General features: G+C 45.5%; 1 protein-coding gene, 1 long non-coding RNA gene and 1 pseudogene across 2 annotated transcripts in view; all 3 read left to right on the forward strand.

Annotated features, from left to right (window-relative positions):
• Nucleotides 1-2,768, forward strand: part of LOC148666772 (scavenger receptor cysteine-rich type 1 protein M130-like) — a 361,406-nt gene extending 358,638 nt beyond the window's left edge. Inside the window, exons 4-6 of the mRNA XM_088630981.1 lie at nt 979-1,011; nt 1,153-1,191; nt 2,461-2,768. Of these exons, the coding sequence (XP_088487107.1) occupies nt 979-1,011; nt 1,153-1,191; nt 2,461-2,768 (380 nt within the window). The remainder of the gene's footprint in view (nt 1-978; nt 1,012-1,152; nt 1,192-2,460) is intronic.
• A 681-nt stretch (nt 2,769-3,449) lies between these two features.
• On the forward strand, nt 3,450-8,189 carry LOC148666801 (uncharacterized). Its single transcript, XR_015936978.1, has 3 exons — nt 3,450-3,539; nt 4,491-4,613; nt 7,298-8,189. It is a non-coding gene; the product is annotated as an uncharacterized LOC148666801 (long non-coding RNA).
• Nucleotides 8,190-20,554: 12,365 nt separating this feature from the next.
• On the forward strand, nt 20,555-20,673 carry LOC148666802 (5S ribosomal RNA; annotated as a pseudogene).
• Nucleotides 20,674-25,905: the final 5,232 nt, after the last annotated feature.

A 25,905-nucleotide genomic window follows, 5' to 3' on the forward strand; every position in this document is an offset into this window, starting at 1 on the left:
GAGTGGAGTTACAGTGGCTCTTCAGGGACTGGGGGACAGTGTGTGACCTGTACTGGGACCTGAGAGATGCCAGTGTTCTCTGCCAGCAGCTGGACTGTGGGGAGGCTGTAGCAGCTCCAGGACAGGCCAGGTTTGGACAGGGCAGTGGACCAGTATGGGCTGATGTGTTTGAGTGCCGGGGCAATGAGAGTCGTCTCTCACACTGCACTGTCTCTTCATGGGGCAGAGCAGTGTGCTCTCATGGACAGGATGCAGGAGTCATCTGCTCTGGTGAGAATCGTGTTTAAAAATCATGTGCTTACACACAGCAGCACATTGTCTTTGTCACGGATGTCGGAAAGGACAAACCGTAGAATGACAGGAGAGCGAAAAGACCCTGTGCTTAGCGGCGAGATGGGGGTTAGCCTGGGCTCAGCTGTTCAGGAAATGCCGTATAGAAACCATTGCCCTCATGTAGTGGACGTGGGGCAACCTGGTGCTAGGCGGGTTTCAACACATCCGAACGTCAATGCTGAGCACAGGCAGAATGAAAGACCCAGAAATATATAGCCCTAGAGAGAGAGAAACACCGGAAGGACAGTAAAGAACCGGAAATGAGAGACAGGACAGAGAAGGAGCTCCCTCTGGCTGCAGAGGGCGTGACAGTCTTCATGACTGACTGAATACGTGCTCTGTTACACACTGCCGGTTCTACATACTGCCAGTTAATGATAGTTAATGATTAATTTTAAACATATATAACAAATATTATATATTAGATTACTGTAGAATTTTCTTCAGTTGGGTAGACAAACATAGTAAGGAATACAAATTAGTTTTCAATCTTTATTCAGGTCACTGTTAGTGCTAAAAGACATAAGAATGTGCTTGACCTATGTATCCTGTATGAAGAACTGGCCTGTTTACACACATACCTGACACACCACTTGTGAAACATTACACCTGCGGACGGTACTGAGCTCTTTCTTTGTTTTACAGACTCGAAAAGCAGCAAGGATCTACCTGCAAAAGGTACGTTGTAATGGCCCCAGGTATAAGGACTTACTTTGTCACAGTGCAGTTAAAACAGGACTGCTTCTTCATTACTGCTGTTAAACTGCTTCACTCACACATAATTCACACACCTATGTCTCTCTCTCTTTGTGTTTACAGGTTTTCCGTCTTCAGTGGTTCCTTCCTTTGTAATATCAGGTATAAACTGGCCCCCATTTTGTATCCTTACGGCTCATATCTGTTGTGTGTGTTGAAGCCTCTGTTACTCACTTGACTCCCCAATTAGGCTGAAAAGACTGCTGCTCTGTGTTTTCAAGACTGTCCTGCTCTGCCACCCAAACACAAACAGTCAGGGCTCCGTGGAATCTCCAGCAAACACATCTACATGAACACTGCAGTTTGTCTGGAGTAATTGTCTCTCTACCTTAACATTTCAGGTATAATGGTGATGTTAAATACAAAGTCTGATAAATGTATAGACAGTAAACAGATAAAGCAATGCTGGCACTGAAGGTAGTGGCTTCTCAAATTCTCCTCCACTAGTGACTGAGAATATGGTGTGGACAGCTCATGATCTCAGTCCTCCAGTGAAGTCTAAGACCGAACTGTCAACTGTCAACTGACAACATCGGCAAGGCCTGTTGCCTGTTTTGTCTTGGTCTTTGCCTTTCTCAGTTTGTGCCTCAAAGTTTTCATTTTGGTCAGATCCGAGATCCCGTGGAATCACTTGATGTTGGATGTCCTTGAATGTGTTCTGCTTTTACTTTTTCTGCTACTGCTGAAGGGCCAAGAACAATAAGAATGATCCTATAATGGGATCTGAATTTAATTCAATCAATGTCACAACCCTGAAGTCTGTAGTACTCTCATCCAGGTCTTGTTGTGTTGCGCTGTCCAGGTTGGAACATAAACATGCCTATATACTCCTGTCACCTATATGTCAAATGTATGATTCATGACAACTCACCCTAAATAGCTGTAAGGTTAAAAAAAATCATGCTCTTTATTTAACAGTGCAGGGAAAAGCACCGTGAGCTGCTGCCAAGGTGAAACACAGAGGACCTGTGCCTCAGACAGCCTGTGCTTCATGGTTTTTATACCTTACCGATTGTCGTCCAGCTCCAGGTCAGGTGACCAAGACCAGAAGCTCAATCCTCCAAAGCTTTCTGGGAAACATAGTCTAGACAAGGCTGTCATCTTGTTTGAAACTGCTGGGCTCTTACACCTCGTTACACCTACAGTACCTGAGTCATTTATGACTGGAAGAGCACAGTAACGCTGACTATTTTCTGCTCATATTTACTTGCTAGTAGTTCAAATAGGTAGCTGCATCAGCATGCATAGGCTGCAAAGGAACAGTTGTTTCTTTTCAGCATGGAATAAACCTCTAATTGTTACGTATTTACTTGCCATTTCTTACCAGTGCTGAGTTAAACATCAGGATTTGGTTCCCTCTTGTCTTGACAGATCACACTCTCCTGAGACTGTCTGCAGGATGTTCAGGACAGGCAGAAGTGTACTACAATGGCACCTGGGGCAGCATCTGTGCCAACGGCATGACAGACACCACAGTTGCAGTGATCTGTAAACAGCTGGGCTGTGGAGACAAGGGCACCATCAGAGATACAAACTCCAGGCTGAGCCCTGATCCCAAATGGCTGGACTTTGTCTCTTGTCGCAAACACGACTCCACCCTGTGGCAGTGTCCCTCCTCCCCTTGGGGTCAGAATGACTGCTCAGGTACAGAGGGAAGAGTGATGCTGCCTTCCTCTTGAGCAGCTCTGCAGTGATTGTCTCGTCATGAGCTTTCAAAAGAATTCTTAGCAATTTATATCCAAACAAAAGTATAAACTATTTTCTGTGAGTTTGATTTTGTATATGATCATGAATCTTTGAAGGTCCTAGAAAAGAAGCTGACAGTAGCACTCCAGCCCCTCAGGAAAGCAGCCTCAGCTGTTCAGGGTGTAAAACAGTCAGAGACACTGCAGCCCTGAGCTAAGGAACACAATCAGTTAACCCAGTCATTCTCTTTTTGGAGTCATTCAGTAACCTATTTTAAATTCAGTAATTCTCTTTAAAAATAATTAATTGTTCTAAAACAGCTTTAACAATAAAAAATAAATCATGAATTATTGAATGTATTATGGAAGACCTAGTAAGGTTTTATATGCTTTAACATTTAGATGTATATTTTACATATTCTACACTCTGGACACTCCACTCAAAGTGCTTTACAGGTAATGGGGACTCCCCTCCACCACCACCAGTGTCCAGCCCCACCTGGATGATGCCACGGCAGCCATAGTGCGCCAGAACGCTCCCCACACATCAGCTATCACTGGGGAGGAGAGCAGAGTGATGAAGCCAGTTCAGAGATGGGGATTATTAGGAGGCCATGACTGGTAAAGGCCAGGGGAAAATTTTATTGCACCGTTACTATTTTGAAATGTTTTGAATAATAAAACTTGTCTTGATAGGCCCCAAGAAAAACCACACTCTCATCACACCATCACACCAGGAAGAAAAGCCTCAGAAGCAAACCCAAGGTGAGCTCACTGTGCAGATCTGTCAGTCACACAGCAGCCCTGACCACAGGACATGATCCAGAGGACTCTTTATTCCTCACTGGTCTCCTTCATAGTCACTGAGCTGACAGCCCTCAGTAACATCACTGCTCTCTTCCAAGAACAGTCGTCAGAGAGACCTCTGAGCTGAAGGCATCTGGGACTGTGTTTAGCTCTTGGTGGTCTGGTCCTCAAGAATGAAAAAAAAAAAAGATTTTAAATATAGGATGTTTTTGATATGTTTTTAGCACTGCTCTTTCAATTAAGTCAAATCAAACAAGTGATATGTCCAAACATTCACAAATATATCCCTTTGTTTAACAAATTCCAGTGCTCTTTGTAAGAATTCTCATATTAAGTATAATCCTAAATAAAACCAAAGTTCTGTATCTGTTTCGGTGACCATCTGTGAGTTTTCTGGTTCCCAGCCTATTCGAAGTAACTCTTTCTTGCCTCACTAGTTCCCATCCTGTTCCAGGAAGACAGGCTGTCTTCTCTCGGACTTGATCAGTGTTTTAAATTCACATCCTTAAGAGATCGATCTGTTCTGTGTCTGGTCACTGTAACTTTTATATTTCCTCGAGAAGAAGAAGAAGAACATGAACAGCCCTTATCCTAAGAGGAAGGGCAGATTTACATAGATCCGTTGTGCCAGCATTACCAGGAAAGGAACGGCTTGGAACGTTGCTCTCAGAGTCCACTAACAAGATACGAACACGAGTCTAAACTCTAGCTTTGAACAGCACGATTTTCACTGCACTGTAACCAGGGCTGGAGGCCACTAAGGTAAAGATACTGTATTTTATAAAAGAGTATTTAAGGATATTGAAACCACAGTGACAGGAAAACTAGCAGCCATTGATTGAACAGGGAGAGCAGTCATTCCATGAACATCAGCTTTTTGATTAATAATGGCCATTTTAATTTCCACAGGGACAGCTAATACTTCCACAAGAGCTTCCCCTTTTTACCCAGTGTACGCCACACTCATGGTGTGTGGTCTGAGCGGGATGATCTTTGCCGTCACTTTTGCAAGAATGAAATCCAAGAAAAAAGGTAACGCTGGAATTTCTAGATTGCACACTCGTGCGGAAACAGTGTGGTTTCGCTCCCTTTTGCCTGAAGAAGGTTAGAGTTTTGTTTTATTTTAAAAATAGAAGCAGGAACCTCCAGGATCCTTAGGTACAAAGTTCCCCTGAGTTACGCTGGCTGAAATATAGATCTTCCACGTTGAGCAAGGCCAGCAGGGAGCAGCTGTAACCCCTTAGGAAATAGCTACAGTTTCTCAAATCACTCAAGAAGTCAGTTTTATTTCCTGTTTAAGCTTAGTATAAAACAGTTTCAGACCTTGTTCTAATTTTCCAGGAGTAATCATCCTTGGCATGGAACTTCCATTCCTCTAAAAGTCACATTCCAGTCCTGAATTAATACTTAATTGCTGAACTAACCCAAGTGCTTCACTTTGGTGAATTGAGTTCACAGCGAAGATTCAGGAGGGATTACAGCTGCCTTATCTTAGAATTTTTTTGACATCATTTCCGAAATTTAAAACATTTTCACTTTTTCCATGGACCATCTGATGCCCAGATGATGACCTCCAGTTCTTCACAACATGACTGTTTCTGCATGTTTTCCCTCTGACATTTCACAGCCCCCATCACATGCTTCTCTTTCACCTTTCTCACCAGATCCATCTTCTCAAACATCCCTGTCATATCAAAGATCTGCTGTTGTTTCTTCTTCTACAATGCAATAAAACAATCCCGAACAATCTCTATCGCTTTCTGCTGCAGATCCTGGCTCTTGTCAATTACAGATATACTGTAGCACCTGTAGTGCTTCTGCTCTATGCTCCATTACTTTTCCTGATATCAACAACTGGACTTCAGCCAAACTCCAACAAACTGAAACAAAACCCACGATAAACCACCCCTGGTCCTCCAGGACATCCATATGACATCATGAACTATGCTGCTATATTGTGAACCTATAGATGCACTATGAACCTCTCTTCTCTAATTCCATGTGTCCATCTAGCCTTGATGGCCTCCTCCATGTATCCCAAAACCAGTAAATCTTTTTTTTCTGCTCAAAATAATCAACTTCCACCATATTCAAGCCCCAGGTCTAGATCCTATACCTTCTCCACTGTCTTCCAGTTATTCTTATATACCTGTCCCCAGCATCCCATCTGGCTCAGTTCAAATGCATTCAGTGCCATCCTGACCATAATCCAGTTTTTGGTCCTAGATGTCCCTGATGCCACAGTCAGCAGGTATCTTCTCTCATTCCTGTCCCACTGGTGTCCAATGTAGCTTGGTAGGAGTCCTCATTTCCCACACACCCCCTTCCTCATCTGTTCCGCTTTTAGATTCCCATTTATCCAACCTACCATACGCCTACTAGCTACCCCAACTTTTCTCACAACTTTCCAGATCTCTATGATTTCTGTGGTGAAGCTGTGACCCGCTCTATGTGCCTCCTCCAAACGTTCGCTATAAACCCTGCATCACGTGCCCAGAAATGACTGCTGCTTCATCTCTCCACCCCAACTGATATTCTCAAACTAGCTTTTGAACTGCTCCACCTCCCCGATCAGTTTCCCTCATGAGCATGATGGCCTTTCTTTCAGTTTTTAGATTGGTTTACTCATTCCTCTCTCTTGCCTGGCTCTGGGTCTGCACACTTTGCCCCCTCCCGTGGTTGGTGTCAAACTGGTGCTGTGTTGGCTCATTACTTATCCCCCTTCTACAGCTTCCATCCATGAGTGTAGTTGATATTTCTTCTTCTTTCTGTGATTTAATTTGAAATACTGTATATTCTCATCTCTCTTTTGAGCAAATATTACCAAGCAATAGGTCTGTTCCAATTTCCTCATCAAGCTACTCTTCCAGGTTGCAGCAGTGTCTTCCACTGTCCACCCCAGAGGACCAGTTTCAAGCTAGCCACTTCTGATAGTGTTGCGTGCTGTTGGCTGACTTGCATCCTGTCACCTGCATCATATGTCCTTTTCATTCACCATGAGTGTTATTCCAAAACACAGCCTGATCACATCTATCTGATCAAACATCTGTCAATGTTTCCCCATTTATTCCATCATTGGTTCCTGCAAAACCGCAGATGAACTGACTTACTCTTTTCTCGGGGTTTCAAATCAGCATCACTTTTTTTAGAATCGTTTTGGGGGAATGTGTTATTTCTTCTGCCAGGTGAGTTAACATGCTCTATGATATAACTTTTTTTCCATTGGCTCCTTTTATTCGTATTTGATTGAACTATTAAAATAAAAATATCCAAGAGGGGTGAACTTTCTGTCTGCACTGCATGTGTGATATGTTCAAAATACAATCCTACATCAGTCTCTGTGAACCTCTACTCGCTTATCTCCAGATCCACATCTTCTACTACTGATTCTGTTTGGGTGATTTGGGGTTCCTCTTTGTTCTTTTTGGGGGAACTTGCCTGCTCATCTTATTGCCAGTGGGTTGGCTCTCCCCAAAGTGGATTAGTAGGAGTTGGCCTGCAACTGAGGGGGTTATACCTCATGAATTACAGATTAGCTACAGCAATGAAGGGAATGGTGTGGATGTGCCAAGTTGGACCAGTTCTGCTTCAGCCAGTGAGGAATTTCTGTAATAAAAAAGCTGAGCTGAAAGTTGTAACCACGGCTGAGCACTGAGGTACAGCAGTTTAATTTATAATGTTCATTTTACTGAATGTGTTTCCTTTGGCTTTTCAAGGTGCAGAAGAGCAAGAGCACAGCTGAAGCAAAAGCAACACATCCCTCTTGGAAAATTCAGTGTAAAAAAATCACGACCTTTTCAACAAGCTTATTTCTGTTCGCCTTAATCCCGCTGTGAAACCTGCATTGGAATTGTGTGGGTTTTTCACTGTGCTTTAAAAATTGTTTCTGCTTTAATTCACATACTGCCACAGAACGAGGAAGTAACTTAAAATACAAGAGGAGTGTTTAACAAAATACTCAGTTAATCAATTTTGCGTACTAAGATTTTGACTTGTCGAAAATAGTGATGTTGTCTCTGTACTGTAAAGAATGTACAGGTATGTGCCCACATTCTTTGCAAAGATATAGTGAAAAGCTGTATGTTTTAACAGCTGTGTTAAGATGTTTCCTTTGTATGCAGTTTTTATGCATTATTTGCATTATTTCCAATTTGCACTTAAATGCTAGAATTCTTTCTGCTAAAAAAAAACCCTCTGCTGCTGGTTTCTCACAGATGCAGCAGCAAGCAGTATTATTACATGAAGAATTACTGAATTAAACTTTTTATACTTTATTATACATTACTTAATTAAAACGTTGTGTGAAGTTAATAGGAATCCAGATGAAAGGGGCCTGTTTGATCGCGAGCAGCATCCCGAGTGTTTAATACAAAGCAGGACATTGTAAAGGGAGTCCCTGGTGGTAAAGATAAAAGCTCTTCATCATCGTCTCCTAATCTGGACTGAAGACGACAATCTTGACTAAGACCCTGCGGCAGAGGTCAGGGGTCAATCATTCAAAAGACAGCCAACCAATGCGGAACCAGCAAGATGGAGAAAGAGATGACCTCACCGTGATGTCCAGGTTTAAAAGGAGCAGCTCTCTCAGCCAAACTTAGAATCTGAAAACACAGTCAACCATTTGTCTACAACCAGTATCTGATTCAGAAAATGAAACTTCCGTTCAGGAAGCCAGGCTGAGAGAGAGTGGGTCCATATGGAAACAGAATCCTGTGCAAGATTTTTGGTTTCTGCACAAGGGAAACTTGTCTCGTGAACGAATTGGAAAATGTGCTTGATTAATTAAATAAAAACAGTTGGACATTTTTGTTGACTGCCTGACTGTCAGAGTGTGCTCAGTAACAATGTTACTACCAGGGTGAACTGAGATTTCTAAGACACCGTATGCAGAATTCTTGTGAAATGTAATTTTCCTAACTGAGACACCAACTTCAGCAGCTAAGCTAAATAATGTTCTCTCTCTCTCCCCAACTGAGGGCAGCAGTACGACGATGGACATCACCTGACTATCCCAGTCAGCCGTCTCTCTCTCTCTCTCCAACCACCCAAGACCATTAGACTGACACAAGAAACTCCTGGCCAGAGGGTCTTTGATGAGAGATTTTGATATTCACATTATAATCTAGTGAGTTAAACTTATATCAAACATATAATCAAGCTCAGTCCATGACAGTAGATGAGTGTTTACTAAACATGAAGATAAATGTGATAAATTATATTAGATTGAGTTAACTTATCAGGTAGATCATAACAGAAATGTTATAGTCAATTTCTTTTTTATCTCTGATTAAATTCCTGTCATTGTATTCCCTGAGTAACTGATCAACAATTGGTGCCAGTCAATTCATATATATATATATATGGTACAACTATTACTCTTGCTAGCTTAAAAATAATTGCTTACACGGCTATAACTTGTTATATGATTAATTTATTTTTTGTTTGAAATGGAAAAATAGGCTTGTGTTGGGAGTAGTGCATGTGCAAGTTGTGATCTGGAGGGGCCCCTTTCCAAGGTTCCACAATTAAATAACAATTATGACCAGCGCGATCTTTGTTTACACTGTAAATTGGGGTGAAAGTCAATCATCCAGTCAATCATTTAGACAGTTTAATCTTTAGAGCTGCCTTTATGCTTTTTTCACCTCTAACATGTCTATATTTACAGGAATATTGATTCTGGATCAGGATATTTGTTACTTTACTTCAAGGTGGTATTCTCTGCACTATTGTGAGCGGGCTTAGTTATGATTAAATCGGAACAAAAGATAGCTACCCTATCCTAGGTATCATCAGAATTTTCAGAACCTGTGACAGCATTAAAAGATTGTTACAGTCCTGTTAGGGCACTGATGCATTGATAAGCTATTCCTGTTGGTGGTGCGATACTCCACGGTACTTGCAATATCTCTCAGGGGAACGAGAGAAACTAAACGCCTGGCACTGCCTATTGACGGGGAATGAATCTCTCCGATGTGTGAGAGATGTGAGAAACAGAAAAGAGAAAGACCCCTGATTTTACTGCTCAGTTTGAGGTGCTGCTGCAGGGGTGGAGAATGACAAGCAAGGATTTCCTTGACTCATTGAGAGTTCTGTTGAAAGGTGTTGCCTCACAACTGGGAGCTCTGACAGAGGGAAGAGAGGAGGAGAATCAGTGAGTGAGAATTGTGTGGAGAACAACATGGTCAAAAGATCACCATGGACTCGCACTGTGAGAATCTCCCCCAAGAGAGGTCAAGGTGGTGCTGAGATCAGGGATATGGGTTTCACTTGCTTCCCAAAGGACGGGCTCAACACCCTCGGTCCCCTCACCCTGGAGGACAAATAAAAGAGTGTGCCAATGCATAACAACTAAAGAGACCGACAGGAGAAGGAAACAGCCAGGAAGGCGATGTGTAAGCCTGACCACCCAGCAGAGGGGAAGGAAAATAAAACAAACCCTTAAGTGCCAGTCTAGGGGAAACGAGATTAAGATTTCGAAGAGGCATGGATCATGGGATTTCAGAGGAACAGCACGATCGCCCCAGTCCGCTAAGCGGATGTTACGTGCGTGTCCATGTTTTTGTTTTGTTATTTTTTTGCTTCCGGTATTGGTCCATTGCTACACCCTCACTGCAGCTGTGACATCATCATCAATCAACTCCCGGCCAATCAGCAACCAGACCTCAGAGTTCAAATACCTGAAGAAGTGTCGACTCCGTTAACTTGCTTTCGGCTCAACTTCGGTTAGCTTCAGCTCGTGTTCACATTTGCTCGCTAGTGTGCATGTTTGTTCGTTGTTAGCTTCGCCTTCGTTTTTGTTTGATGGTTTTGATTACCTGTGTTTGCCCACAATTATTACTTTCCTTTTTACCTTGCTTGTGCTCGTTTGTTACCCTATTTTTATCTTGTCTGTATTTTCTTCGGTATTACCTGTTTTCCCATAATTGTGCAATTGGTTCACTTGTGTCATGCTAGTGTTAACTGTGAACTTGTTGTATACCAGGGCAAAAGTATAGGTAAGGTTGTCGAGTTACATTGTGCACTTGTAGGGTTGATTTCTGTCTAGACACACTAGGTTAGGGGTATGTGCCACTTGTGTATTTGGGTTCTGGTTTGTCAGTGTTTGTCAGATGCCGAAGATCCTTTTATTTTTGTTTGTTTGGGTTAGTTAGGGTTAGTTAGGTTGTCCTCACTGTGTTACCTAGATCTGTGTGGTTTTGTTATTTTCTTTCCTTTGGCACCACACAGGTTATGTCCTTTATACGTACCACTTCACTTATTCACTTTTTAAAAAAGAAATCACTTTTGCACCAGCCTTTTGTTGTCACACATCCAAAGTCCCTCACCAGAAAACCACCTGCATCCAAACCCATCCTTAATGTTACACCCCTATATCTAGGCACCGGGGGTCATAACAGCGGAGATAAAAAACAGTTCCCAGGTGGCTATCTGGAGATTGACGTGTTTACCTTCAAGGATCTGGCGGTATGGATGAGAAGCAAAGATATGAGGGAGCCTGAGGCAACCGCTATGGGGTAGCGTGGAAAGCGATATAGCAACAGGGAGACGCAGATCGGAGACGGTAGGCTCTGTAGCCAGAGGCGGAGGAGCTGAAGGGAAAGATCTTTCAATCTTATGCAGACGTGAACAAGAAAGGGGTCGAAGGAGATGAGTGGTTTGTTTAGAGATGATATCAGCCAGAGAGCTCATGAGCGGTGCAGCAGGAGAAGACAGCATTGGGGAGGTCAGAGCAGTAGAAGGAGCCGTTTGTATTGCAGAAGGCAGAACGGGCGGAACGGGAACTGGGAGAGAAGTAGGTGAGATGGCTTCTGCCGAGATAGAATCATGTTAGAGAGAAAAAGACCTAAGCAGTCGAACAGAAAGTGGAATGGGGATCGGCGTTGTGAGAAAGCAGGGTTAAGGTAGCTGTCGCCGGTTTTTTAATCGATATCTAGCTGGCAAGAGATTGCTTTGAACTAATTTATGTCTTTTGTGGGGAAAAAAAGAGCCTCACAGCTTGGTTTGCAGGAGAAATCTATCTTCTCTTCAGAGAGAATGTTGCACTAGCAGGATCACTGGTTGTGGCTAGAACGATGGCACATTCCTGGGAGCAGCGGACATTAAGGGGGGATCAGCATTCCCACGGGAGCTGAGAATGGGACATCGTGGTCCTCTCCTCTGATGCCCTCTTTTTATGACCAGCGGATTAATGTTCAGACTAAAGAATTATCTCCTCCGTTGAGTCACAACTTGCCAAAGAGGGACTTGAGGAGCATGGAAAGAGGGCAGTCCTCATAAAAAAGACCAGACAGAGCGGTGTAGTGGTGTTTCAGGTGGTGTAATCCTACGGGAGGCGGCATAGTGGAAGTGGAAATATCTGAAACTAGTTAACTATTTCCCTAGTTAACTACTTGACTTCTTTATTTAAAGCCAGATCCCCACTTCAATGGAGCATTGACTTTTCACTCTCATTGTCTTTTCACTTTCATTGTCTCATTGTTCTTTTCACTTTCATTGTCTTTTCACTGCTCTGCTCTGTTGTGCTCTACTCTGCTGTGCTGTGTCTGCTGTGCTCTGCTGTGCTCTCCAGTTCCCCAGCAGATGCCTCAGTAGTCTCTCTGGGTAGTCGTCTCACCCTGGTTTTGGTCCTTCAGTACGATTAAATAAAGCTGTGAAAAGTAATAAAAACTAAACATGACATAATTTAATTACCAATTAAGCAAATGTGTATAAAAAGGCACAAAATCTGACACCTATTGTTTCTAGGACAGACGCCCCCAAAAAACGACAGATACACGGCGTAAAGGAAAAGCCTCATTTTTCTAAGGAAGAACTTGCTCTTCTTTTAGATGAAATTGAAAACAGAGAAGTGGAAAAATTGAGGAGAGAGGGGGCCAAGACTGGAGGCAGGCAGATGACAACATTGCTCTTTCCCCAGAGGAGGAAAGAGCCCTGGCAATCCTCAGGCCTGATGCTGCAGATGGAATTTCTGGACGGACAGATGTCTGTGGGAATGAGTTTCCACCATCACTACCCCACGCTTCCTCACCCCAGCATTCATCCCCCTGTTCCAGTGAACATTCCACCCTGGGCCATCTCAGACAGGCCCCTGTCGACGGCCACCTCCTGAACCACAGACAGCGGTAAATGCCTGTGTCTGTAGTCAAGAGCTAGTAGCTCTTGAAACAGGAGAGTCTCCAACTAAAGAGAGAAAAGCTCAAACTCCAACGTGAGCTTTTGGAGCAGCGAGAAAGGCACCACACAGAGCTAACGGAACACAAGAAGAGAAAACTTGATGTGATGGTATTGAGGGAACAGTATGACCGGCCCTCTATATCTATTTGCAACCTAATGTATACATTGCTTTACTTTCTTTTTATGCACTCGGACACCGCCTGGAGGCAATGTATAAACAAGTTACCAATGTGTATATATGTTCAATTTATAAAGAATTTCCACACTCCTTCAGACTATGCAAAATGTGTTTTTTTCTCAAATATACAGGGAAACTGAGGGAAAAAACTGAAACTGAACTGAGGGGAAAAAAACAATGAAAACAGTAGTGATGATAGCCTGCCTAGCCTCCACACCAGCCTCGTATACACCCTGTAAGTGTGTGCTGTAAGATCAGGAATTTGGACATTTCCAAACTCCATCACTTCTTCCTCATCATCATTGGGCAGGGATGCGCGTGCTTTAACAGCAATGTTGTGCAGCATTGCACACACAACTATCACAGCACAGCACCACTGAGGTGAAAATCTGATGCCACCCGACAATTTATAAAGACAGCGGAAGCACATTTTCCATATACCTATACTGTGTTCCACCACACTGCGGGTTCTCTGATGGGCTGTGTTGTACTGTTCTTCGGCCGCCATCTAGGGGTTACTTACAGGTGTCAACAGGTATGAACGAAGGGGATACCAGCTATCACCCAGTAGCCATCCACCACCACCAAATCACCTGTATGTTCAATGCAGAGAACCCTTTACAGCAGGTGTTACTAGGCTCCAAGAGGCTGGGAGTATGAGTGGGTATCAGTGTACCATCCACTGCTCCCACAACGTGGGGGATGTGGCCGATTCTGTGGAACCCGATGTTAGTTTCATGCAGCGCTTCAGAGGTGCAGGGAAATGTGATGCAGGTTCTTGCATGGCGTAGAAGCAGTCTGGTGACTTTATGCACACACCTACAAACAGATGCCTTGCTGAGTCTGTTAGCATCTCCGACAGTCTGCTGGAATCCTCCAGTAGCACCAGAGCTGCACCAGAGGGGTTAAAGCGTAGTTTCGGCGGGTTGGTCTGGAAAGATCTTCCTCCACTAGACTGAGAAGTGCCAATATTTCTGCTTTTGGCAACCTGTATTTTTCAATTATTGCCTCCTCATTGGAATGATTAAGTGGATTGAAGTTTGTTCGAAGCGCTGCATTAATTCGCACAGCTTGACTGCGCGGTCGTCGTGTGCATCCTGGAAGGCATCTTTGATTTAAAGCAATAATTCTTTGACGTGCTGCCATTGTTAAGATTCACAGTGTTTCAAGAGAATATACTGCTGTTTATATAGTTACTGGATTTATTGGAACTACATTTTAATTGGTCAAATTAACATGACATCTGGGAAAATGAACTACTAACCCTGGCAACCCTGGCAAATTAGATGGTCTTGCAACACATACAGGACCTACAATCAAATTTAAAAGCAAAAAGGTATAAGCATAACTGTCAACAATCATGACAGAACATAAAACAGTATTCAAAATTTAAATATAAATAAAGGCCTTTAAATCACAAATAACAATAACCCTCTGCTATTGTAGCCTCTATAGGCTAAAGATACAAGCCACCGCTACAGCACAATGATTTAAGTAAATAAAGCAGTACTGCATTTCAGCATGACAATGCTGATATAATCTAGTCAAATATTAAGTTTAGTCTTCCAAATTTCTGTCTGGAGATCTCTGCCGCTAAGGTTGGTTCAGAAGGTAGCCAGTTTAAGAAGCACTTGGTGATTAACGAGTGGGTTGGGGAGCACCTAGATTACGAAGGATTTAACGTGCTACTTTAGTTATGATAGGTTTTGGGAAACCCTCGTAAATTAACGATCGATCTTAAGATTGAGTTTACGATGTTCTTAGCACTACAATGCATTCGGGAAACTCATCCCTGATTTGTTAAAATCCCTTGTACTGATTAAGATTGATCTTGGTCAAAACAAGACCATCAGACATGAGGGGAATTCGGAACAGAAGCCTCTGCTTCCTCGTTTATTGAGCTTCTGATCAACGTCTGTAAAAGTTATTCAAACTCTTTGATTACAGTACGCAAAAAGCACTTTCCTTCGAGCCAGAGTCAAACCAGCCACCTAAGGATTCCCAACTGTTTCCACTACAGTCCTCTGCTCTGATAAGGGGTATCAGGGGGTGCTTTCTGGCACATACTGCCCTATGTAGTGTAATGCTCCAGGTGATTTAAATCCCAGTTCGACATCAAGTTTCCAACTCGTTTCCTTAGTCTTGTTTACCTTATATTTAAGCCATGAACCAGGATTCTACTGTATGAACATCCGGGGATATTACAAAATGTTTGATGGGTCATCAATCATTCCAGGCGGAAATTGACTCTTATTTTTTTCTAGAGGGACCATATTATACCTTTCATTTGGATCGAGAAGAGGATCACTATGAGACACAACACATACCTGTCTTTTTTCTTAAATTCAAAGACTTCTTGAACTTATGACTACAACAAACTAGGCCGTATAAATCAGCCTGCAGTTCCTTACTAAACCTATCTAACTTCAAGGAACCCAAACCTGCGCCCTCTAGAGGTTACTGAAATAGAGGACTGACTGAAACCACCCCTTCGCATGGGTTAAGAAACTCAGAAGCAGACTAAGCAGAACACTGGATCACATTAAAATATATTACCCTCTATAGTAATGTTGTCACGACATAATGAATTTACGCATCAGTTGCTTGGAATATCATTGTAATATTTAATTTGCTTTCCTGTCACACCACTTTTATTAATAATGAAGTTTATATAAAACCTTCAGTATGAAGTATATATAAAACTTTCAGTATGCAATAGTGAGAGTTCAGTTATCCCAGGGAGTGAAAAGAACTGAAATTTAGTAAGTTCATATTTAAATAGAGTGTAAATCTTCAAAGTATTCTGTCACTTCAGAACTGTTACAAGAATCAGGCCTGAACCCACATAGACATTTGTTCACTGGAGCATAAGTCCCACACCTTAATCACGCTGCCATCCTCACCTACACTTGCACATCTTTTACAGGGTTTCATTTCTGAACAGATTGTCTGTTGTTTAACTTTTCAATATGATCAGATTCAAACATTTGCAATTATTCCCCCTAGAAAAAGATCACTCCAATTAATCAATTGCTCAGCCATCCTGGGTTCACCTTTCCAGCTCTGTGTTACACAGTTCATTAAACATATTTCTTAATTGAATATATTTGTTATATTTTTTAAGGGGATGGGACTGTACACTGGTGGTTCTCAGGGGAAAACATAGTTATTGAGCCATTGGGCATTCAGAGTATATGTTGTGTGGGTGAATGTAATCGTGTGCTAAAGTACAAATAAATCCTCTTAGAGGAAGCCCTACAGATGCAGCCCCTGAAAATGTATAAGACTTACAATAATAGTATTGTTGACGCAGATGTAGACTCTACATCAGACTACATCACACCTTAATCGTGTGAAGGATCTCCTCTTGAATCTGTCTCATTCATCAATGGAAATAGAAGCCATTAGAATACGATACATGTTCACCTTCAACCCGGCAGCTGCTGGACGTGCTTGTTCTGGGACTATTTGCAATAAGTATCGCATTAGTAGCTGTGCGTCCGTACTGGTCTTTTAAACTGTGAGGGACATTCGGTTATATACAAAAGAGACAGAGACACAGTAATAATCCTATTTTACCATGTCCTGCATTTTAATTTACTGATCAGATAAATTGAAATGCCCTGACTCAGAGCCCCTGCAGTTCGTGCTAATTAGAATCACAACAATGTTCCTGAATCCTGAGCACCACACTGAGCACACGTTCAGCTGGGCTCTGACTTTGTTCAGCACAACTTCTTGTTGCAGTTGAGCTCAGAGCTGTAGATAATAACATCACTTTATTAACCTTTTACAATTTCTTGCATTAAGAATTATCTTTTCACATACCCCAGCTTGCTCTCCGTGAGACACACAGACAGGGAGAGACCTGGGGTCAGAGCACAGGGTCAGCCATTTATACAGCACCCCTTGAGCAGTTGGGGTTAAGGGCCTTGCTCAGGAGCCCAATAGAGTAGGATTCCTCTGCTGGCTGCAGGATTTGAAACAGCAACCTTCCAGCCAGTAGGTGCAGATCTTTAGCCACAGAACCACCACTCTGCCCCAATCCGTATTCGAAATGCTATTGAGCCATGAAGATGACCCACCTATCCAAGTGTATTACCTGAAGTGTTATCTTCAGAAAATCATTACAAAATTAAGAAAGGGGCCACAGCCACAGCAAGGTTGTATAAGGTTAGGGGGGCTATCTTGTGTGTAAAACACTTGGTTTCAGCAGTGTGGCTGTTGTACTTGAAATGCTATTGAGCCACGAAGAAGACCAACCTATCTCAGTGTATTACCTGTAGTGTTATCTTCAAAAAAGCATAAAAAAGTAAAGGTTCCACAACCCAAAACAAAGCTGGGAAAAGTCAGAGGACCTGCGTAGTGTGCAAAACACTTACTTGCAGCATTGTGGGTGCTGTGGTTTAAATGCTGTTGATTTGTGAACAGAATACCCCTATCCCAGTGCATTGTGCCACATTCAATAAAAGCACAAGAAAAAGAGATTCAGAACACAAAGCTGTGTCAGTCTTCTGTGTAAAAAGTCGGTTTGAACATCATGGGAGCTGTTTTTAATAAGCTGCTGAGTAAATAATATTTAAATCTTCCTGCTGCCAGTGGTATTGTGAATATAGTTGACCCTTACCTGAATGAAAACAGGACATAAAGGAAGGGTTTCAGAAATCAAACAAAGCTTTTTTCCAGTGCTTACAGTCTGGGTAATTGGAGACTGCACTGTTCTGCTTCCTATGGTCATATATGGGTTTTTCGCATGAACTTCGTTGTGAACTTGTGCACACAGCGGTCCCCCAGGTTCCAGTTAGTGCGTAATTACACATCAAGGAAAAACCGGAGGTTTAAAAAAAGATAATTAGCTCACTGATAGTTTGATGTAGAGGCTGTGGAAATATCCACAAGTTGTGGTCTTTAAAATGCATTTGGTTTGAAGGCGTTCTGTGCTTCCATTGCGAAGAGATGGACAAAAGAATATTCGAGCGTGTTAAAAAAATGTAATAAAAACGACCAAGTGAAGGCTGAGAAAGCATTCACAATGTATTTTATACACAAAGCAAGTGTTTTTGTAACTCTAAAAGATTTCGTGAAAGCGCTACAGGCGTGCCAAAATCGTTTTCGAACTTCAAGCTAACTTTACCCCGGTGATGTACCGATGATCAGTTCAGTGTAGAAAAGAGCAACATAAAACAAAACGTGCAAAACGTAAAAATGAAAGAATCGCTTTGTTTCTGCCCGCTTTCTCACTGAAGCCCTTTGGTGTGTTAATAGAAGGTTATATAACCGCTACACTGCGTGATGTGGGGAGGGGTGATGCAAGCAGAGTTGACCTTTGAGAAAGGACTCGTCTCGGGAATATATTTCCACATTTTGAAGAGATTTTCTCCATTTCTGTAGCCTGATTTCCAGTATTGCTAGAGAGCTGTAGAATCTGGAATAACCTATCCAGCTCTGGGAACAGTGTGTAGATGACAGGTTTGTGACTTTCTCATGAGCACGGTATATGAATCCATCAGATTAAAGACACTGTGAGCATTTGAATAAAATTAACGATAGTCTGTCCCAGCTCGCCGCGATGGTATAGTGGTCAGTACTTTGTGCTGTGACCGCAATACCCGCGCTTTGAATCCGGGTGACAGCAGCCCAAGACAAGAGAGTTTCCTTCGTCTATGTTATTTCAGTGAAGGGGGGCATGCGTGTATAGCGAGCGATCATCGAGTTGATGTGTTGCCCCATATAAGCAATGTGAACCAACACTGCTTTACAAAGGAGCACGGTCTGATCTTATAGTTGATAATCTGGAGACCAGACCGACCTCTTTTCTGACGAGAAGAAAAGGTCAGGAGCCGCAGTATTTAATATGAATAAGAGATTTCCATTTTCTGTGGCGCAATTAGTACCAAACACTTGATATCAGGGTTGTGAATTCGAGCTCCACGCTGGTAAGAAATCATGTAGGTTATGATAAATTTAAAAAGTAATATTATAAAACTTTCCCGATACCAGTTTGTAGGTGACATGTTCTTTATAAAAATAATCTTTAGTATGGGATCAATAACCGCGCCAGAACAAATATCGGAAAGAAATCGCCTGTCACTAAGGAATTTAAGTGAAGTAGAGATATAATCAGAAAACCTACATATAGGAAATGTTAGTTACTTTGTATGTGCTTTAGCGTTTTCTTTTATATACCTAAAAAAAGTTCAAGGCGTTCTAGTCGCTGTACTCCTCGTAGATAAGACGAAATCACAATACAGTACAGGACACGCAGTGAGGAGCTCACGCAACGAATAGTCTTGAACATGCCAAGCGTAAAGGCACACTGCACATCTGCGAAACATCACATCTCACCTCACCTTGCACAGCCCCCTCCTTGAATGTCTGGCGCTGGGCATGCCCCGCTCTCCTCCACCTTATCTTATCGCGTGTGACCACCGACAATGGCCACAATGCCGGGAAATGGCACCTGTAAAGTGTTAATTGGGGCACAGGAACAGCCCGTCTCGTCTCGGGGGCCGGCTTCAAAGACAATACAGCAAACACAGCGGGGCGGGGGAAGTAGACGACATGACACATGCAGGTACATTCAGCTCCGGTGGGAACGAGTCATTTGTCGGTCTTTTCAAGTGCTGGGAGCTGAGTAATCCTTCGCTTGTATCGTTTCTGCCCGGTGACTAGATCTCACCCTGCGACTCTCGACTGGGCTCACCCACGGCAGCCCAGCAGGTGTGAGCCTAGCCGGCACCCGGATGGGAGATTCCCCCCGGAAAAGCTCAGGTTGCTGCTGCTCCTGCAAGAGGTGTGACTGGGACCAGTAGGGAGTGCTCACCCTGCGGTCTGTGTGGCTTTCTTTGCCCCAGCATCCTGATGGCGACACTCTACTGCACAAACAGGCGCCGTCCTTTGGGGGAGGCATAAAACCGAGGTCCCGACCCTCCTTGGCCATTAAGAAATCCCAGGGCGTCTCTCAAAAAGAGACGCCGGGGGTGTCACTCTGGTGTTAGTGTTCCCCTTTACCAATCAGTCGGGGTCTCCTCCTGATCCCCGTCTCATATGTTACAATCAATGAAGAGGCCCCCCTGTCCCGCGATATTGTACTTGTCTCTTGGCCGCTGGCTGGCACCGTGAGATTTAGTACTCGCGCAAGAGACTGGGGGCAGAGCGCGAACGCGGTCCCCCGCCCCCCACAAAGTGTGCGCTCCAGGTTCCCTCTCGGGGCTCTGCAGCACAGCGGAAAGGCAGCGAGAAGGAGCCTCTTGCTCTGACGCCGCAAGACCACAAGAGGGCGGAGGCGCCGCACGCCCGGCCGACGTGTTGGACTGGTGCGCTTTATGTGCTGAAATAAACACGCGACAGCCCAGAAATGTTTTGAGTGCTGTGCACTGGAGGTTTTTGTCTTGTGAAGACTTGCCTTGTGCTCCTCCGAGCAATTTGTTTGTTCTCCTCCAGTGAGGGACAAGCCAACACAAGGGAGCACATTCGCCAACATCCAGGTACGCAATGCGATTTGGAAAGTAGCTCCTTTCCAAAGAGTTGCACACGAACGATCCTTCAGTCCCGCTCGGGGTGCACGGAGCCCCATCCACACACAGCTTCAAGTAGCGAGTCAGGCGCCATGGTTTTTGCTTGTGGCCACACCACCCTGAATGTGCCTGATCTTGTCTGATCTTGAAAGCTAAGCAGATTTGGGCCTGGTTAGTACTTGGATGGGAGACTGCCTGGGAATACCAGGTGCTGCAAGCTCTTGCTCTCTCGGCCAGCAGGGGTCACCGTTGGTACCGTAGGCTTTGGGAGGAAATGGCCGAGCCTCGCTCTGGGTGAACCAATTTCGATTTTTAAGAACTTTTATTTCCTTTTCACAATAAAATACAGGGTATCACAAATGCTTTACATTAATATACATACTTAAAACAGTATATATGATCACATCTTATTACATTTTGACACGGTACCAGTTACATAGCAACAATTTCTTTTTTCTGGTGCAAATCACATTCTTAGTTAAACATGTCAAATTTTCTCACAGTTTCTTGAGATATTGACCTATGCCCTCTATTTCCCACAGATTTTCTGCTTCCTCCCTCCCTTCTCTCCACAGATCTCTGAGGTAATAGTTCTCTCGGGTGATGAACAGGGCCAGGCTACCTGCTGCCTTGACTGGGACCTCGATGTCTTTGAACAGCCCCATGTTCCTCACTCTCCAAAGGGCGTCTTTCCCACTGTTCACCACGGCCCAAATCCTGTCAAACACATCAGGAGGAAGTTTGACAGGAGAGATGCCATATATAACGAAAGCAGCAGTCAGGGTAAATTGGGGCGAGAGAGCTTGCAACCAATCTTCAAACTGTGCCCAGAAGGCCTTAGCAAAAAAGCAGGACCACAGGAGATGGGTCACAGTCTCCTCCTCGCCACAGCCCACCCTAACGCAGCGAGGGCTGGGGGTGAGGCCCCTACGGTACAAGAAAGTTCGTACCGGTATGCACTGGTGGACGACACTCCAGGCTAAATCTCTGTGAATGTTGCACAGAAACTTAGAGAATGTGTGTTTCCACACCTTCCTTGTTTGGGCTGATGTTAAAATGCCCACAGGGGTCTGCCTATTGTTCTGGGGTGCAACGAAATCTTCCAGTTTTTGGACGCTGACATCTCGGAGGGTATATAAATTGCAGGGCATATGTCAGAGAGTGGCACATCCAGCTTGGGTCTGACACCCCACACTCTGAACACCTCCCTACCTACCCAGAGCCTGGAAAAATAAGTCCCGGTATGCGCTGCAGGTGCTGTTACAAAGCCTCTCAGCACAGAGGCCAGGAAAATGCACAGCAGCTTCTTAGCAATATCTGGGACAGACTTTGAGTAGAGAGTAGCGGCCTGTACATTATTTCCCTTCTGAGTCTTTCCTGCTTCCCACCCCATAGAAATTGAAACATCAATCTCCTCAGCACCGCCGCAACACGGTGTGGGATTGGGAAGGTAGAAGCCAGAAAATTCAAGACAGGCAAGAGCTCGGCTTTGATGACCAGCACCTTCCCTGTCATGGTGAGGTCTCGGTCCTTCCATTGCATCAGTTTTTTGTTTAAGATTGGCAATTTGTTCTGCCAATTTACTGTTCCCATCTCTTCTCCAAAATACACCCCCAGGACCTTAATTCTCTTCTCTTGCAGCCTGAGATCATGCCCTTCTTTTGGCTCCCTCCAGTTCTGATAAAAAATCTCACTCTTAGATTTGTTAATTTTTGCAGAGGAAGCCAAAGAGAAACGATCACAGCACTGCAGAGCTCTGCTAATTGAGGCATTGTCAGAGAGGAGCAGGGTGACGTCATCCATGTATAGAGATGTCTTTACCTCTCCTCCCCCACTTCCAGGCACTGGTATCCCATTAATGGCCTGATCCTGGCGCAAGGCACAGGCTAAGGGCTCCATAGCCAAAACGAATAACAAGGGGGATAATGGGCAGCCCTGCCTCACCCCTGAACAGACTTCAAAGGGGCGTGATCTATTGCCATTAACCATTACTCTGCTGTTGCTACCTGTGTACAGCAGGTTAATCCACTTTCTCATGATGGGGCCAAACTTCATGTGCTCAAGTACTGATGTTAAGTACTGCCGGTTTAGGTGGTCAAAGGCCTTTTCTAGGTCTACACCTAAAATGCACAGAGGGAGGGAGCGATCCTCTGAGTACAGACAGACATCCCTCAACAAGGCCAGGTTGTCGCTCGTCAGGTGTTCTGCTATCCCACAATTCTGTTTTTTCCCTACCAGTGAGGTCACTACATTTTGTAGGCACAGGAAAAGGGCTTTGGACAGGATCTTAGTCGAGGGACACCTCCTTCACCAATGCAAGGTAAACAAACCTTCGTTTGCGCAGGTGGTGGAAGCCGGCCGGCAGAAACCGGTCTCAAGACAAAGGGAGAGAGGTGAGAACAAAGAACCCGCACCTCCCCCGCAGAGAACCGAAACTGCGGAGGCCACACCCCCAGCCGAACCAGTGCCACAAGATGGCTGCCAGGACGATGGACAAAATGGCTGACCGGAGAAAGGGCCCTAATAACTCCCAGCAAGAAGGGAAAGAGAAAGCGGGAGAAGAGATGCAGGGCGGATCCACCTTCGGAAGGACAAAAGAAAAGAGTGGTAAGGGAGAACCGTTTCCTAGTCCTAGAGGAAATGGAACTTTCTTCCCCCGAGGCCCAGGAACAACCGGAGGAGGCAGCCCAGGAAATGGAAACCCTCCCCCCCGAGGCCCAAAGATGACTGGAAGTGACAGCCCAGGAAACAGAACCCCCTTCCCCCGAGTCCCACGGACAACAGGAGGAGGCAGCCCAGGAAGAGGTAACCCCCTCCCCCGAGGCCCAGGGACAACAGGAACAGGCAGCCCAGGAAGTCCCTCCCCTGAGGCCCATGAACAACACGAAGAGGCAGCCCAGGAAGTGGAGCCCCCCTCCCCCAAGGCCCAGGAGCAACTGGAGGTCCCCGAAACTCCTGGAGAAAGGGAAGAAAAAAGCCTTCCCGAAGCGGTGGTGGAGAGTATCCTCAAGGAAGACGAGGATTACTTTGAAGCCGCCCTGGAGCCGGGACTGATGGAAGGACTGGACCTTTCCAGCATGTTTACCTTTCAGTCCCCAGCGAGACCTGGAGGGAGCCCAGCATATTCCCCCCAGGACTCGAACGAGAGGAGTTACATCTAGGCTAAACAGTGCCCAGATGTAGACTCCCAAGTTTTCCACTGTAAGCACAAAGAGAGGAGGTTCAACTTTCACTTGTTTAATCATGATTGTGAAACTTACCTTTCTAACAACTAACGTGAGAGGGCTAATAGACCCGTTGAAAAGACGGGGAGTCTTTCATGATCTGGCCTCAAAGTCTTTCTCAGTTTGTTTCTTACAGAAGGTCCACCTGAAGGATGAAAGCGACAAGCTGACATTCACCAGGGAATGGACGAAGGGAGAATCATGCTGGAGCGTAGGAGGGGTCCACTCTTCCGGAGTGGGAATCCTCCTCGGAAACCCAGAGATGACGCTGGTTTCCTCCTTCTCGGTGGTGCAGGGCCGGATCCTGGTCGCAGACATCGACTGGAGGGGGCAGAAGTTGAGAGCAATTAACGTCTATGCTCCAACAGAACCCTCTATCCTGAAGGAAGTGTTTGCTGACCTGGCCAGCTGCTGCACCACCAACAGACAGGTGGTGCTTGGCGGGGACTTCAACGTCGACCGGGAGAAGGGGAGCGACGCTAGCTCGGCAGAGCTGGAGTCGCTACTCAAGCAGTTCTCCCTGGTAGACGGTTTCAGACGGTGCCGCCCTAACGACGCCGGAACGACATGGAAAAACTCCCGGGGAGTGTGTAGCCGCCTGGACTACATCTTTCTGCACACAACCTGCTCCCTGGAGTTGGCGACGGTGTCCCCGGAGTGGTATTCCAACCACGAGCGCTTGACGGTGGTGGCTAACACCAACCTGCCGGCATTCGGTCGTGGGTACTGGAAGCTGAACCGGGAGATACTGGAGGAAGATGACTTCAAGGCACTGTTCCGTAAAGACTACGCGAGCTGGGTTGATCTGAGAGACGGCTACAGCTCCATGGTGGAATGGTGGGAGTCGGTGAAAGACAGAACCCGAACCCTGGCGCAGACGTACTGCAGACGGAAGGCGGCCAGGGAGAGGAAGGAAGCTGCACGACTCCAGAGACAACTCGAGGAGGAGTACAGCTCGGCTAACGGGGGAGGAGCCTTCAATTCAGCCCGGGCACGGGACCTGAAGGAGAGGTTCCGCAAACTCAATCAGGTCCGAGGAGCCCAGAAAAAGAGGGGAGATGGAGAGGAAGTGCTGGACGAGAGCGACAAGGTAGAAGCGGCCACCGCTTTCTACACGGAGCTCTTTTCAGAAAAGCAGACGGAGGTGGAGGCAGGCGATGCTTTTCTGGAGGAGCTGAAGGCACGAGTACCGGAGGAGGTGAGGGAGGACTTGGAGGGTCCGATCGCGGCCGAGGAGCTGAAGGCGGTGCTCTTGTCCATGGAGAATGGCAAGGTGCCAGGGCCGGACGGACTCCCCAAGGAATTCTACACCTGCTTCTGGGACACCCTGGCGGCAGATCTGGTGGAAGTGGCGTAGGAGATCTTCCGCCGGGGGAAATGGAGACACCATGAGGGAGGGCATCATCTCCCTGCTCTTCAAGAGCCCTTAGCAGAGACAGTGAGACGGGACCCTGGAGATACCGGGAGGCGCGGGGGAAACCCTGAAGATCTCCCAGTACGCCGGCGACACGATGCTGTTCCTGAGGTCGGACAGGGGGTTGAGGAGGGCCCTGCAGGTCATGGAGCAATACTCCAGAGCCTCGGGGTCGAAACTCAACCGCTGAAAGAGCAAACTGAAGTTATTTGGGCCCTGGAAGCACAGGACGACGGCGCCGGAGGGTCTCGAGCTCTGCACGGAGCCCCTCAAAATACTGGGGGTTTCCTTCCAGAGCCAGGACAACGAGACCAACAACTGGACCAAGAGGATCGCCAAGGTGAATGCGAAGCTGGGTCTGTGGAAAACGCGGTCGCTGTCCTACACAGGGAAAGTGATGGTGTTGAAAGCAGACATCCTGCCGGCTTTGGTTTACCTGGCGGTGGTGTACACGCTGCCAGCCAGACTCAGACGAGCGCTGCAAGGGATGATCTTTGGCTTCGTCTGGGGCGGCAAGTATGAGTACATCACGAGAAACCGGATGTGTCAGCCAGTCGAGGAAGGGGGTCGAGCTGTCCCACATTTCCCCCTGAAACTCAACTGCATCGTCTACTGCAAGCTCTGTCGGGCGCTGTGGGAGCCCATCGGCCACAAGTACCAGTACTTTGTCAGGCTGTGGCTCTCCGTCCCAATGAGGCACTTGGTCCAGTGGTCAAACACTGGGCCCAAGGCAGAGATGCGACCGGAGTTCTACACCCACGCTGTCAAGTGGAGCAGGAGGTACGAGGCCACGAGACAGCCAGAGCTCTGCACC

Source organism: Lepisosteus platostomus, chromosome 5 (genome assembly GCF_059453375.1).
Source record: "Lepisosteus platostomus isolate fLepPlt1 chromosome 5, fLepPlt1.hap1, whole genome shotgun sequence".
In the NCBI taxonomy this organism is placed as follows: Eukaryota; Metazoa; Chordata; class Actinopteri; order Semionotiformes; family Lepisosteidae; genus Lepisosteus; species Lepisosteus platostomus.